Source organism: Sminthopsis crassicaudata, chromosome 5, assembly GCF_048593235.1.
Source record: "Sminthopsis crassicaudata isolate SCR6 chromosome 5, ASM4859323v1, whole genome shotgun sequence".
NCBI lineage: Eukaryota > Metazoa > Chordata > Mammalia > Dasyuromorphia > Dasyuridae > Sminthopsis > Sminthopsis crassicaudata.
The window spans coordinates 299066909-299079514 of NC_133621.1; the positions used below are offsets into that span (position 1 = coordinate 299066909).

General features: G+C 45.5%; 2 protein-coding genes across 3 annotated transcripts; both read left to right on the forward strand.

The window, feature by feature from the left end:
• Nucleotides 1–975: 975 nt before the first annotated feature.
• Nucleotides 976–4071, forward strand: LOC141542663 (galectin-1-like). Of its 2 annotated transcripts, none has more exons than XM_074267249.1 (4): nucleotides 976–1493; nucleotides 2726–2805; nucleotides 3198–3357; nucleotides 3843–4071. In XM_074267249.1, exons 2-4 carry the CDS (start codon nucleotides 2744–2746, stop codon nucleotides 3987–3989), a joined length of 369 nt encoding a protein of 122 aa, XP_074123350.1. In that variant the 5' UTR covers nucleotides 976–1493; nucleotides 2726–2743; the 3' UTR covers nucleotides 3990–4071. The 2 variants fall into 2 exon arrangements, with proteins under 2 accessions (XP_074123350.1, XP_074123348.1); XM_074267247.1 differs by having other exon boundaries at nucleotides 981–1191.
• A 5074-nt stretch (nucleotides 4072–9145) lies between these two features.
• On the forward strand, nucleotides 9146–11998 carry LOC141542659 (galectin-1-like). The gene is made up of 4 exons (XM_074267242.1): nucleotides 9146–9476; nucleotides 10474–10553; nucleotides 10944–11115; nucleotides 11772–11998. The coding sequence occupies exons 1-4, from the start codon at nucleotides 9468–9470 to the stop codon at nucleotides 11916–11918; spliced, it is 408 nt and encodes a 135-aa protein (XP_074123343.1). The 5' UTR covers nucleotides 9146–9467; the 3' UTR covers nucleotides 11919–11998.
• Nucleotides 11999–12606: the final 608 nt, after the last annotated feature.

Below are 12606 nucleotides of genomic sequence, written 5' to 3' on the forward strand. Positions count from 1 at the left end.
CATTGGCAGTGGAAGAGTCGCTCCGTGCTATGTCATGCTCTGATTAGGATTTCCCCTTTAGATGGACTCGTTAGAGACCACGGGAGTCATTCTCACCCAGAATATGGTCTCTAGGCCCTTCCTGCCAATGTGAGATTCTTGTTCATTCTTTGTTTTTTTTTTTTTTTTAATTTTATAATTACATATTTTTGACAGTACATATGCATGAGTATTTTTTTTTTTGCATTATCCCTTGTATTCATTTTTCCAAAATTTTTCCCTCCCCTAGATGACGGGCAATCCCATACATATTAAATGTGTTACAGTATAACCTAGATACAATATGTGTAAAACCAATTTTCTTGTTGCACGTTAAGAATTGGATTCCGCAATACTTAACGTGCAACAAGAAAATGGGATTTACACACATATATTGTATCTAGGTTATATTGTAACACATGTAAAATGTATGGGACTGCCTGTCATCAAGGGGAGGGAGCAGAGGGAGGGAGGAGAAAATCTGGAAAAATGAATACAAGGGATAATGTTATAAAAAAATTACTCATGCATATATACTGTCAAAAATGTATAATTATAAAATTAATTAAAAACAAAAAACCAACCAAACAAACAAAAACAAGAATTGGATTCCGAAGGTATAAGTAACCTGGGTAGATAGACAGTAGTGCTAACAGTTTACATTCAATTCCCAGTGTTCCTTCTCTGGGTGTAGCTGTTTTTGTCCATCATTGATCAACTGGAAGTGAGTTGTTCATTCTTAAAGAAGGTTTCCATTACCTTCTCCCATCTCTCTACCAGTCCCTCCAATTGCATCCTCTAAAAAAAGACATTAGGGTTCTATCGGGGTTATGGGACAAAGTTTAGAAAAGGACAGAGCTTGATGTGCGACCAAAGAGCTGTCTCCCCCTCAATTGGCCGACCCTCCTCCTAGAAAGACTTTAAACATGCCGCTGGTCCTGCCCTCTCAATTACGCCCACTTCTCTCTGGGCTCTGTTTCGGCAAAGACTACAGGAGTGGAAGACGGGGAGTGGTTCAGTACTCGGCGGAAGCCCGGAGCCACTCCATCTATTGGAAGGGTCTGAAATCTCCCTGAGGTATCTTTTCCCGCTCGGAGTTGGGCGTTATCTTTCGCGGAATCAGCGGGACCAGGAGAATCGCAGGAGCATTTCTCATCCTCCGATATGCACCAAGTGAGTGCGCCAGGGTCCAGGCTGCGTGTGTCCTTCCCCACGGTATAGGCTTAGGGGCCAGGGCTGAGGGATCCGGTGCTTGGAGAGAATCTTGGACACTCGGGAGGGGTCCGTTCTGGAGCGGGTGGGGATGCTCTGCCCTTCCTCTCTGTATGTGCCGGGGCACCTATCTCTTCTCTATCGCCCCACTCTGACTTTCCCAGTCCTGAGAAGGGCAATTCCTTCCAAACCACCATCACCACCCCCTCCAACCTGAAGCTGTTTGTTATCCCTGGCTGCCGGTCCGAAGTTTTGACAAGCAGGTAAGTCCAGAGAGATCCTAGGGGGAGGGGGGGAAGTGGGACCCGGCATGGATGAGAGTTAGGGTCTCCATCTCACATGGCGGAGGAGAGTTGGGGTGGGGAAGTGCCCTTTGTTGAATAGAAGGAAGAGGAAAAGATGAAGTGGAAAGATTCATCTTTTGCCTGAGTATCCCTTTCTGAAGTGAATGACTGTCTTACAGAGTTAATTCCAACCCAGCCTGATGGTACAGAAGAGGCTCCATTGGAAAAGGAAGAGGCTGGAGATGGCAGCTTGGGTGGGGTGGGGGCAAAGGATTCCTCAGGTCCTTCCAAATTCTTCTCCTCCTCCCTTTACAATCAATACCAAATTAACTTCACAAATATACTTCTTACCTCTTTTCTTGGAAACCAACTCATAAGATTACCGATCTCTTCCTACTTACTGCCATTGCTTCTCCATTGACTGACAACAGGAAAGGGCCTCTCATCCATGCTGCCCTAGTTTCCTTGCCCTTCTCCCCAATGTTTGGGGGACAGGAGAAACTAAGTGCCTTGATCTTAATGATACTCCTAGGGTCATCCTCGATTCCCCTTTCATTCTAAACTTCCCCCTCCCTTGCCAATTTCCCATTCCCCTGAGTAAGACTGGTTCTTGTCTGAAACTGGGACCAAGACTTGACTCTAGAGAATGGGGGATGCTCTTCCTGAAAAGTTTACCAGAGAGGATTTCCTTCCCTCCTTAGTCAAATGAAGGCAGCTCTGGGAGAATAGGGAAGGCAGGGGAAAGCTGACTTCCTTACTAGGGAGCTCCCCACTAGGTTGACCCAAATGCCAGATACATATGATGCCAGCCAAAGCTGGCACTGGGGAAGCCTATGAGATACAGAAAGCATGAGCTTGGAGCCCAGGGAAAAAATTTGGGTTCCATGTTTGATTCTGTTGCTCACTTGTGTGATTCCTAGAAGATGTCAGTACTTCCTTATTTGAGCCTCAAGTTCCTTGATATGTAAAAAGAGGAGTGGACTGGATCAATCATCTAAGTTTAGTTCCTCTTTTAATATATGGTAAAAGTGAGCCCCAGAGAGACTTCCTCAAGGTCGCAGAGCTGAGACTGATTCCAACTTCAGCACTATTAGTCTGGAGAGAGTCTGCTTCCCTAGAACCTTTCCGGAGGGTGGCCTCTCATCAATTGGAAGCTGCAGGTCCCCTCAGCTCCCAGCCTGCCCTAACTTCACTGTATCTGGTCTTTTCAGGAACTTTTTCTTGTAAATATGAACCTCCAACCTGAAGTATGTGTAAAAGTACTGGGAGATATATTGCCTGGTGCCAATCTGTAAGTGACAGATGGGAAGGATGAGATAAATGTTAATGATGGGTGAGAGCTGAATCCTTAAAACACCCGGCTGCACTTGATTCTTGAAAACCAAGGTGGTTTTCCCTTAGCATTAGATGGCAGAGCTAGGACTCTGCATCAGGAAAAACCTGCTAACAGGAGCTTCCCAGTAGCTTCAACAAGTAGTGGGCTCCCTGTCTCTGAAAGGAGTACAATATAAACCATGTTAGGGTGGGTGGAGGGGGAGTACTGCAGAAGAGCATCCTTAGTGCTTCAGGTCAGAATGGGGTGAGAGTCCCTTTGGGGGTCTTCCAGCTCAGGGATTTCTGAACGGGGAATTCCAAGGCTCAGAGGGTCCATGCCAATGATAATGGTGTGTTCCCCATTCCCAGATTTCGAATTAACCTGGGCAAGGATGAAAATAACATTGGCCTACACTTCAACCCACGCTTCCGAGAGAATTGCATCGTCTGCAATGATTCCACGGCAGGTAGATGGGGCCAAGAAGCAAGGGAGAAGAGATTCCCCTTTAAGCAAGGGACAAGCATAGAGGTAAGAACTCAGAATCAGAGCATGGAGTATCCAAAGGAACCAAGAATGTCTGGGAAGGATGCAAGAGATGTTCCCAATCTCCCCCCCCTTTCATTCGACAGAAGAGACCTGGAAGGGAATTCTGGTGGGAGAAAGACAAAAGAGGGGAAAAGGGGTTTGCAAAGGTCAGGAGCAAGAATCCCAGAATCCCTTGAACTGAGGAGAGATTGGGGAGAATGGGAGGGAATTGGGAAGGGCAGTGGTGGCAATGGGATAAGAAGAGATTCTGAGGTGTGCCAGGACACACAGCAGGATCTCAGATTTAGAGCTGAAGAGAATCTCAGGGGCCACCTAGTCTCACCCCCTCATTGTACAGAGGAAGAAACTGAGTCTCAGAATAGAAAAATTATTTCCCCAAGATTCTACAGTGCCAGCTAGTCTTGAGGTCTTCCTGTCTCCAAGCCCAGGATTCTGTGTTCAATTCCTTCTGCCTTCTCTCCATTCAGATTTCCATTGTCTATGATGGGAAGAAGTTTTTGATAAAGCTGCCTGATGATTATGAGTTCACTTTCCCCAATCGCCATAACTATCAAAAGCTGGACTACATGTCAGTTTATGGTGATTTCAATGTCGTAAGGGTGGATTTTGAATGAGCCTTCCAATCAAGCCAGAATCAGACCACTCGTGATTCTTGAGATTCTCTTATTCCTAATAAAGTTGCTGCTGATGATAACAGCTGACATTGTCTTTTATTCTGGTCTGGGATTTAGGGCTGGGTTTGGAATTGGGGAGAATTGAGTGAGCTTGGACAGATCCCTTTACCCAAATGGCCTTTGTCTCTAATGTCTAATGTCTCTAAGACAGGAGTTCTCCCCCTATGGTCCATGGGTAATTTTCAGATTGGAAAAAAAAATCATCTTTACTAGCATTAGCCTCTGTAGTAATATTCTGTGATTTTTTTATATTTGCAAAAATATTATTCAAATTCACATCACATTTTTGCCCTTTCAATAGGAGAGGAAGAATGATAGGGGGGAGAGAAATTTAAAATAAAGTTATTAAATATATAATAAAGAAAGCATTCATAAAATGAATAACAAGGATGACAACACCATCACATTATTGTGAGAAGGGGTTCCTGGGACTATCAGGAGCCCAGGCTATAACATAAACAAAGGTGACAATCTCTGATAAGCAATGGGGAAGGAGTTTCCCAGGTTGTAACTGCAGGGGAACCTCTGTGTGTTAGGAAAGGAAGGGGATCAGATCACAGACCCTGGGCAAGTGCACCTGCTGGATCCAAACCAAAGAATCCTGCGTCCCTTTGAGGACCAACCAAGGAAGCTCAGAGAGATCTGCAAGCACGATTTGAGGAGAATGGGAAGACATTCCCTGCTGGGTTTAAATTTGGCCTCTAATATTCACTGCCTACATGACCTTGGAGAAACCCTTGAACCCCAGTTTCCTCAAGGGTAGAATGAAGAACTTGGTCTCTCAGGTCCTTCCAGCTTTCTACATTTATGCTCCTATGGTCTCAATCACTCCCTAGTCTCAGTTTCTTCTTGTGAAACATGAGGAAGTTAGACTCAATGGCTTCTGAGGTTCCCTGTCTGAGTCTCTGATCTCTCCTCTCCTCCTCTGAAGTCCGATAAATTCCAATATTTCTTACCATCAGGCAGGGAAGAAAGCAAGAGATCATCTCCCAAGGACTGTATTCATGGCTGCTTCTGGCTCAGCCTCAAACTCAAAGGCTTTTTATCCCCATAAAATCACCTTGGCCGGCAGTGGCCAAGGACACTGTATGTGCTCTGATATAGAGTCCAGAGCCCTCCACTGCCCAAGCTCAGAGATGGGCTTACCGCTCCTGGATCCAAGCTTGACTATAGGCCTGCTTGGCTGGAAGAGGGCTGCCCTCTCCACATCTAGACTCCCCACAGCAGAAGGCAGTGACTGGTCTACAGACCTTTGGAGACCCCAGACCCAATATCAGAGAGAGGAATAGCTGGGGCTCCCAGCCCTAGATGGAAAGAGCTTCAGGGTGCCTGGAAGTCCAAAAGTTAGAGCCAGGTTCCAGTGCTGTCTGAGCTGGGAATTGGCTGTGTGGCTGAGGGCAACTTTATTATCTCTCTCTGTGCCCGGTTTCTTGGGTCAGAAGATGGCCTGAGGTCTTGACATGCACTCAGAGAACACTGACTCCCTCTCCCTGAGCAGACTGGGAAAGAGACAGAGAGGGACTGGAGGTGTGATTTTGATTCGGGCACTTCCAGAATGAGAGGTCAACAGCTTCTTTGCCAGGAGCTCATGGAGGTCCAATCATTTCTTCAAACTGATCTTTTGGGCAATAAGTGAAATGTGGTCATTGAATCGGGGTCCCATTGGCTCACCCCACTATCTCTAGTTAGGAGGTAAATTTTCAGCCACACTCCTAGAGCTCATGGTCTGAGGGCAGCAGGGCATGTATAAAGATATAATAATAAATAAATTTTGAAAAAAAATCCCCCTTCCTTCTTTTGTCAATAGGGCTGCCTGAGCACTGACAAGTCAGTGACTTCCTATGAGCCCAGATATCTATCCATTGTACCACATTGCCTCTCAGGAGTATATTAGGAACAAGGAATGGACCTAGGAGTTCCCAAACGAGAGGGTTCCCTCTACCAATGCAAGTTGACACTCTTGGCCCCAGGAGAGGTATGGAGAACACAGGGGCTTAGCCAGGGTGGCACTGCCAGTGTGTGTTTGAACTGGAACCCAGAGCTTCTATAAGGGTCAGGAGACCATGCTGCTGCTCTCTAAGATCCCTTTGCTATAGTCCTATGTTCTAGGCACCAGCCCCAACCTTCTCCCAGCTCCAACACTAATCTTTTGAGTCCCGGCCTCCATTTCTCCTAACACATCCTTGGTTTCCCATCCCCTTTTTCTCCATCCCAGAGGGAGAGGAAGCCTCAGAGCAGAAGTGGAGATGGCTTCAGAGCACCAGGAAAACCCAGCCCCTACATGGTCGAGCATTGTGGGGGACCACCAGGAAACAGACATCCCCTTCCATTACTGCTGCGACCTGACTACCATGCTCACCCCCACTGGAGTCTCTAAGATGGATCAGGTGATCCTAGTGGGAAAACTCCAGGCAGCCACCCCCAATAGAAGTCTATAAGTATAAATAGAAATTTATAGATAAAGGATTTAGAGGAGAAGTGAGTTTTCCATTCCACCATCAATCAAAAAGAGGAAACTGAGAGAACTGAGAGCATTAGGACTATAAGTGATTAATTTGGGGAATTCCCCACCAACACTGACTCCATCCGAGTTCTCAGTTTGGACGCTAGCTCAGTTCCTTTTCTATTCCATTATGAGCCTAATCAAAATTCTTTCTTGGGAAAAAACCTTTTTTTAATCGTAGAATTTGGGAGAAAGCCTTATTGTATTTTTTGGACTTAACTTTGCAGAGCCTGGAAGCTGGAGCAGCCCTCCCTGATGTTTAGAGACTCTTTAACTGAGGAGCTAAGTTATGCTGACTTGAAAACCTGACTGAGGTAAGGAGCTGTCCAGCAATTATACAATTCAAGAAACCTGTATGTCTCACCTGAAAACTAGACCTGCATGCATCAATCAGTTATTGTTTCCACATTTTGGAGACCATACAAAGAGAGGGAGAGGAGAGACATCTGTTTCTCTGAATTCAGGAAATTGTGCCTTTTTGACCTTATCAATTTGGAAAGCTCCTAATCTTTCTTTCAATGGGAAATCAGATTTCTTTTTATGAATTGGCTTCATTTCCTTAATTATTTTCCATGTATAAAAATCTGACTCACCTTATATTTGGGGTGGATTTCTATGGCGAGGAAGGGGCCTGGTTCTGGTTGATTAGACGATTGTCAAACATTGTATAATACATTGATAAGATGTGAAGATGGTGCATTGTGTACTCAATCATTTAATCATTCACCCATAACAACTAGGAAAGCAGTTGAGGCAAAGATTGTTATCTCTTTTTTTTTTAATAGAGAAGGACACTGAGATTCAGAGTGTACATATGACATGCTAATGGGTCACGTAGCTAGCAGGGTGGGGGAAGGGAATGATGAATGAGGGGGATGGTTCCGGGACTGTGGTGGAAATGAAGGGGCTGGAATCAGGTTCAGGATGGGAGTTACTTGGGGTTGGTGAGGGGCTTGGGAGGAAGGGAGCTATGTCTATTCTGCTCTATTCACTGTTGGGCGCTTCCTTTGCCTGGTAATCACGGTTTTAGTTTCTCCAACCTCTCCAAGGTTCAATGAGTGATTATCTTGCTTTGGAAATAGATAGTAGGAGAAGGAATAATTAGGGGTGCTGGGCTTAGGGACCTGAGCATTGCCTGCAAATACAAAGGGGCTGTCCTACAGGAGAGAATTTAGGCTGGTCCTGCTCAGCCCTAGAGGCAGAACAAAGTGCAGAGGGACCTATCCATTCAATCCAACACTAATGGCTGGGCAGTGGAAACTAGGAGGACGTTTTCTATCGTTGGACGTCTTCAATAGATTTTAGATGGGAAAAAAATCTTTATTTTCACTAAGTTCTTTTCCTAGTACTCTTCTGTGTTTTATTATATATATATCAAAACATTATTCCAATTAATAAAATTAGGGGCAGCTAGGTGGCGCAGTGGAGAGAGCACCAGCCCTGAATTCAGGAGGACCCGAGTTCAAATCTGATCTCAGACACTTAACACTTCCTAGCTGTGTGACCCTGGGCAAGTCACTTAACCCCAGCCTCAGAAAAAGAAAAAGAAAATCTGACCTCAGACACTTAACATTTCCTAGCTATGTGACCCTGGGCAAGTCACTTAACTCCAGCCTCAAAAGAAAAAAAAAAGAAAATAAAATAAATTAAAATAAAATGTTACTTGCCTTTTCAATGGAAGCCCCCACATCTGTGTTGCCTACTGACTGCTGGGAGCTCCCTCTGCCTGTTAATCATGGTTTTGTTTCTTCAACCTCTCTGTATTCATAGAGTGATTTTCCTGCCTCTGAGAAAGATGATGGGAGAAGAATAGTCAGGAGTGTTGGCCTTGGGTATCTGAGCCTTCCCATCAAATACAGAGGGGAGGATGGTCTTTCCTCCAGCTGGCCCCAGTGAGATGTGTGAACTCCAGTTTAAGAACTATTATCTTAGGGAACTATCTCAAGCACTGAGAAGTTAAGGGACTTGGGAAGTGGGATTTGACCCTGGAATTCCTATTTTGAGGAAGTGGATCTCTATCCACTATGATGCTCTAATTTTAATTCTATTAGGATCCCAGTTTGCAGATGAGGAAACACAGGATCAGAGATCCTGCCTTCAGGTCCCTTTTGTGAGAGGAACAGGGTGAAGAGGAGGGAGGATGGGGAAAATCAGATCCCTTCTTTTCACTCAAGAAGCTTATGCCCCTCGACCCCTTCTGCCAAACATTCTCTTTGGTTAAAGGAATCCCAAGACCCTGTTTCCTCTGACTCCGAACCTCTGCTTTCATTTCCTCTCATTGACAGTGGAAGGGTTTGTGGGTGCCTAAAGAGAAGCTGTGTCACAGGTTTGAACCTACTTGGAGTTAGAGGGTCCTGGCTAAGATCCTCAAAGCTCAAGTGACCCAAGACCCTCAGTTTCCATAAGAAACAAGATCCTTATTTAGGTCTCTCTATGCTGTGCCATCCTCTGTTTAGGATTTCTCCTCCAGATGGTCCAAGAGAGTGACTCTCAGAGGAGGGTCTTCCCTTCAGAATATGGCCCCCAGCCCCTCCCTGACAGTGTCAGATTCTTGTTCATTCTAAAAGCATGTCTCTCTCCCCTTCCCCCAGTCTCTCCAACTGCATCCTCCAGAGAAGAGATTAGGGCTTGGTCCAGATTGAGGGAGAAAGGTTAGGAAAGAACAGAACTTGGCTGACCCTTCCAGAAAGACTTCAGAAGTGCCGCTGGCCCCGCCTCTCAGATACTCCCTCTCTCTTTTTATGCTCTCTTTGGGCGAAGAGTGCAGCAGTGGAGGGCTGGGGTTGCTCAGTACTCCATCTATTTGAAGGGTCCGATACCTCCCTGCGTTACACTTTCTGGCTTAAAGTTGAACCTTGTCCTACCGGGACCCAGAGCAACCAGGAGAACCACAGGAGCATTTCGCATCCTCCACAATGCCCCAAGTGAGTGCGCCAGGGTCCAGGCGGCGGGTGTCCTTGTCCACGGTATAGGCTGAGGGGCCAGGGCTGAGGGATCCGGTGCTTGGAGAGAATCTTGGACACTCGGGAGGGTTCTGCTCCAGAGCGGATGGGGGATGGGGATGTGTTGCTCTTCTTCTCTGTATGGGCTCTTCTCCTTCTCTGTCACCTCACCCTGACCCTCCTTTACCACCATCACCACTCCCAACTTGAACTAGTCGTGATCCCTGGCTGCTGGTCCGAAGTTTTGACAAGCAAGTGAGTCCAAAGAGATGCTGGAGAGAGGGCAGGTGGGGAAGTGGGACCTGGCATGGAGGAGAGTTAGGGTCTCCATCTCACACGGGCTGTGGGGAAATGCCCTTTGTTGAGTTGAGAAGGAAGAGGAAAAGATGAAGTGACCTAGATTGGGACTAAGACTTGACTCTAGAGAATGAGAGTTACTCTTCTTGAAAATTTACCTCCTTAGATGAAAGTAGCTTTGGGAGAATGGAAGAATGGGTCAGGGCGGGAGGAAACTGAGCTAGCCATCAGGAAGTTTCCCTGTTGAGTTTCATCATGACCCAAGTGCCAGATACATATGATGCCAGCCAAAGATGGCACTGAGGAAGCCTGTGTCACACAGAGAGCCCGGCTGTAGGACTAGGGAAAGTGTAGGTGCCACTTCTGATTCTGTTGCTCACTTGTGTGATCTAGGAGAAGTCAGTTCTTCCTAATTTGAGCCTCAGAATCCTGATGAGTAAAAAGAAGAATGAACTGGATCAATCTATTAGGCTAGATCCTCATTTAACATATGGTAAAAGTGAGCCCCAGAGAGACTTCCTCAAGGTCGCGGAGCTGAGACTGATTCTAACTTCAGCACCATTAGTCTGGAGAGAGTCTGCTTCCCTAGAACCTTTCAGGAGGGTGGCCTCTCACCAATCGGAAGCTGCAGGTCCCCTCCGCTCCCAGCATGCCCTAACTTTGCTGTATCTGGTCTTTTCAGGAAATTTTAATTGAAAATATGAAACTCCAAACTGGATCGCACATAAAAGTACTGGGAGATATAAAACCTGGTGCCAATCTGTAAGTGACAGATGGGAAGGATGAGATAAATGTTAATGATGGGTGAGAGCTGAATCCTTAAAACATCCGGTTGCACTTGATCCTTGAAAACCAAGGTGGTTTTCCCTTAGCATTAGATGGCAGAGCTAGGACTCTGCATCAGGAAAAACCTGCTAACAGGAGCTTCCCAGTAGCTTCAACAAGTAGTGAGTTCCCTGTCTCTGAAAGGAGTACAATATAAACCATGTTAGGGTGGGTGGAGGGGGAGTACTGCAGAAGAGCATCCTTAGTGCTTCAGGTCAGAATGGGGTGAGTCCCTTTGGGGGTCTTCCAGCTCAGGGATTTCTGAACGGGGAATTCCAAGGCTCAGAGGGTCCATGCCAATGATAATGGTGTGTTCCCCATTCCCAGATTTCGAATTAACCTGGGCAAGGATGAAAATACCATTGGCCTACACTTCAACCCACGCTTCCGCCCCTACTTCCAAGAGAATGTCATTGTCTTCAATACCTTAAAGCATGGAAGATGGGAACAAGAAAAATGGGAGAGGAATACCTATTTTGTGCCAGGGGAGAGAGTATTGGTAAGAACCTGGAATCATATCATGGAATGTCTGGAAGGATGCAAGAGATGTTCCCAACCTCCCCCCTTTCATTTGACAGAAGAGACCTGGAAGGGAGTTCTGGTGGGGGGGGGGAAGACAAAATGCTAGAGGGGAAAGGGAGTTTGCAAAGGTCAGTGGAAGAATCCCAGCATCCCTTGAACTGAGGAGAGGTTGGGGAGAATGGGAGGGAGGGAGCTGGGAAGGGCAGTGATAGCAATGGGATAAGAGGAGACTCTGGAGTGTACCAGAAGCCACCATAAAACCCTAGATTAGGTTATACTGTAACACATTTAATATGCATTGGATTGCCTGTCATCTAGGGGAGGGAGGGGAAAATTTGGAAAAATGAATATAAGGGATAATATTATAAAAAAATTACTCATGCATGTGTACTGTCAAAAAATGTATAATTATAAAATTAATTTTTAAAAATAAAACCCTAGATTTAGAGCTGGAGAGAACTTCAGGGGATATCTTGTTTTACCCCTTCATTTTACAGAGAAGGAAACTGAGGTTCAGCATGGGGAAATCATTTCCCTAAGAATATACAGTGTCATCTAGTAAGAGTCTTGGGGTCTTCTTGTCTCCAACCCCAGGGTTCTGTGTTCATCTCCTTCTGCCTTCTCTCCATTCAGATTTGCATCATCTTTGATGGGAAGCAGTTTTTGGTAAATCTGCCTAATGACAATCAGGTCGTTTTCCCCAATCGCCTTAACTTGGAAGAGATTAACTTCATGTCAATTAATGGTGATTTCACTATCAAAAAGGTGGATTTCGAATGAGCCCTTCAATCAAGCCAGATTCAGACCACTCCTGATTCTTGAAGCTCTCTTATTCCTAATAAAATTGCTGATCATAGTAAGAGCTGAAATTGTTACTGTGGTCTGAGAGATAGAGGCTGGGTTTGGAGTTGGGGAGGATGGCTGAATGAGGCTGGACAAGTCCCTTCACTTGAATGACCTTTGCTAAGTCCCTAGGACAGGTGTTCTCCCCTTGGGATCCATGGTTAAATTTCAGAGGGGAAGATTTTGATCTTTATTGCCATTAACTTCTCGTTTGCCTAGTATTATTCTGTCTTTATATTGAAAACATTATTCTACTTCATACCATATTATGTGCCTTTCGGATAATTAGGGGAAGAGTCAAAGCAAGGGAGAGAATTTGGAATTCAGTGTTTAAAAATGAATGTTAAAGATAAATGAAAAAAAAAAACTTTCACAAAATGAATAATAAGAATAACACCACACCACATTATTGTGAGGAGGGGTCCCAAGGCTTGTCCAGACTGTCAGGAGCCCAGGATACAACACAAATAAAGATGACAGTCACCTAGGAACATGCACACTACCTGATTAGCAATAGGGAAAGGATTTCTCGGAGTCATAAACCTCAGAGGAACCTCTGGGTATTAGGGAAGGGAGGGACTAGACCACAGACCCACCGCTAGGAAGCTGCTGAATCCAAGCCATC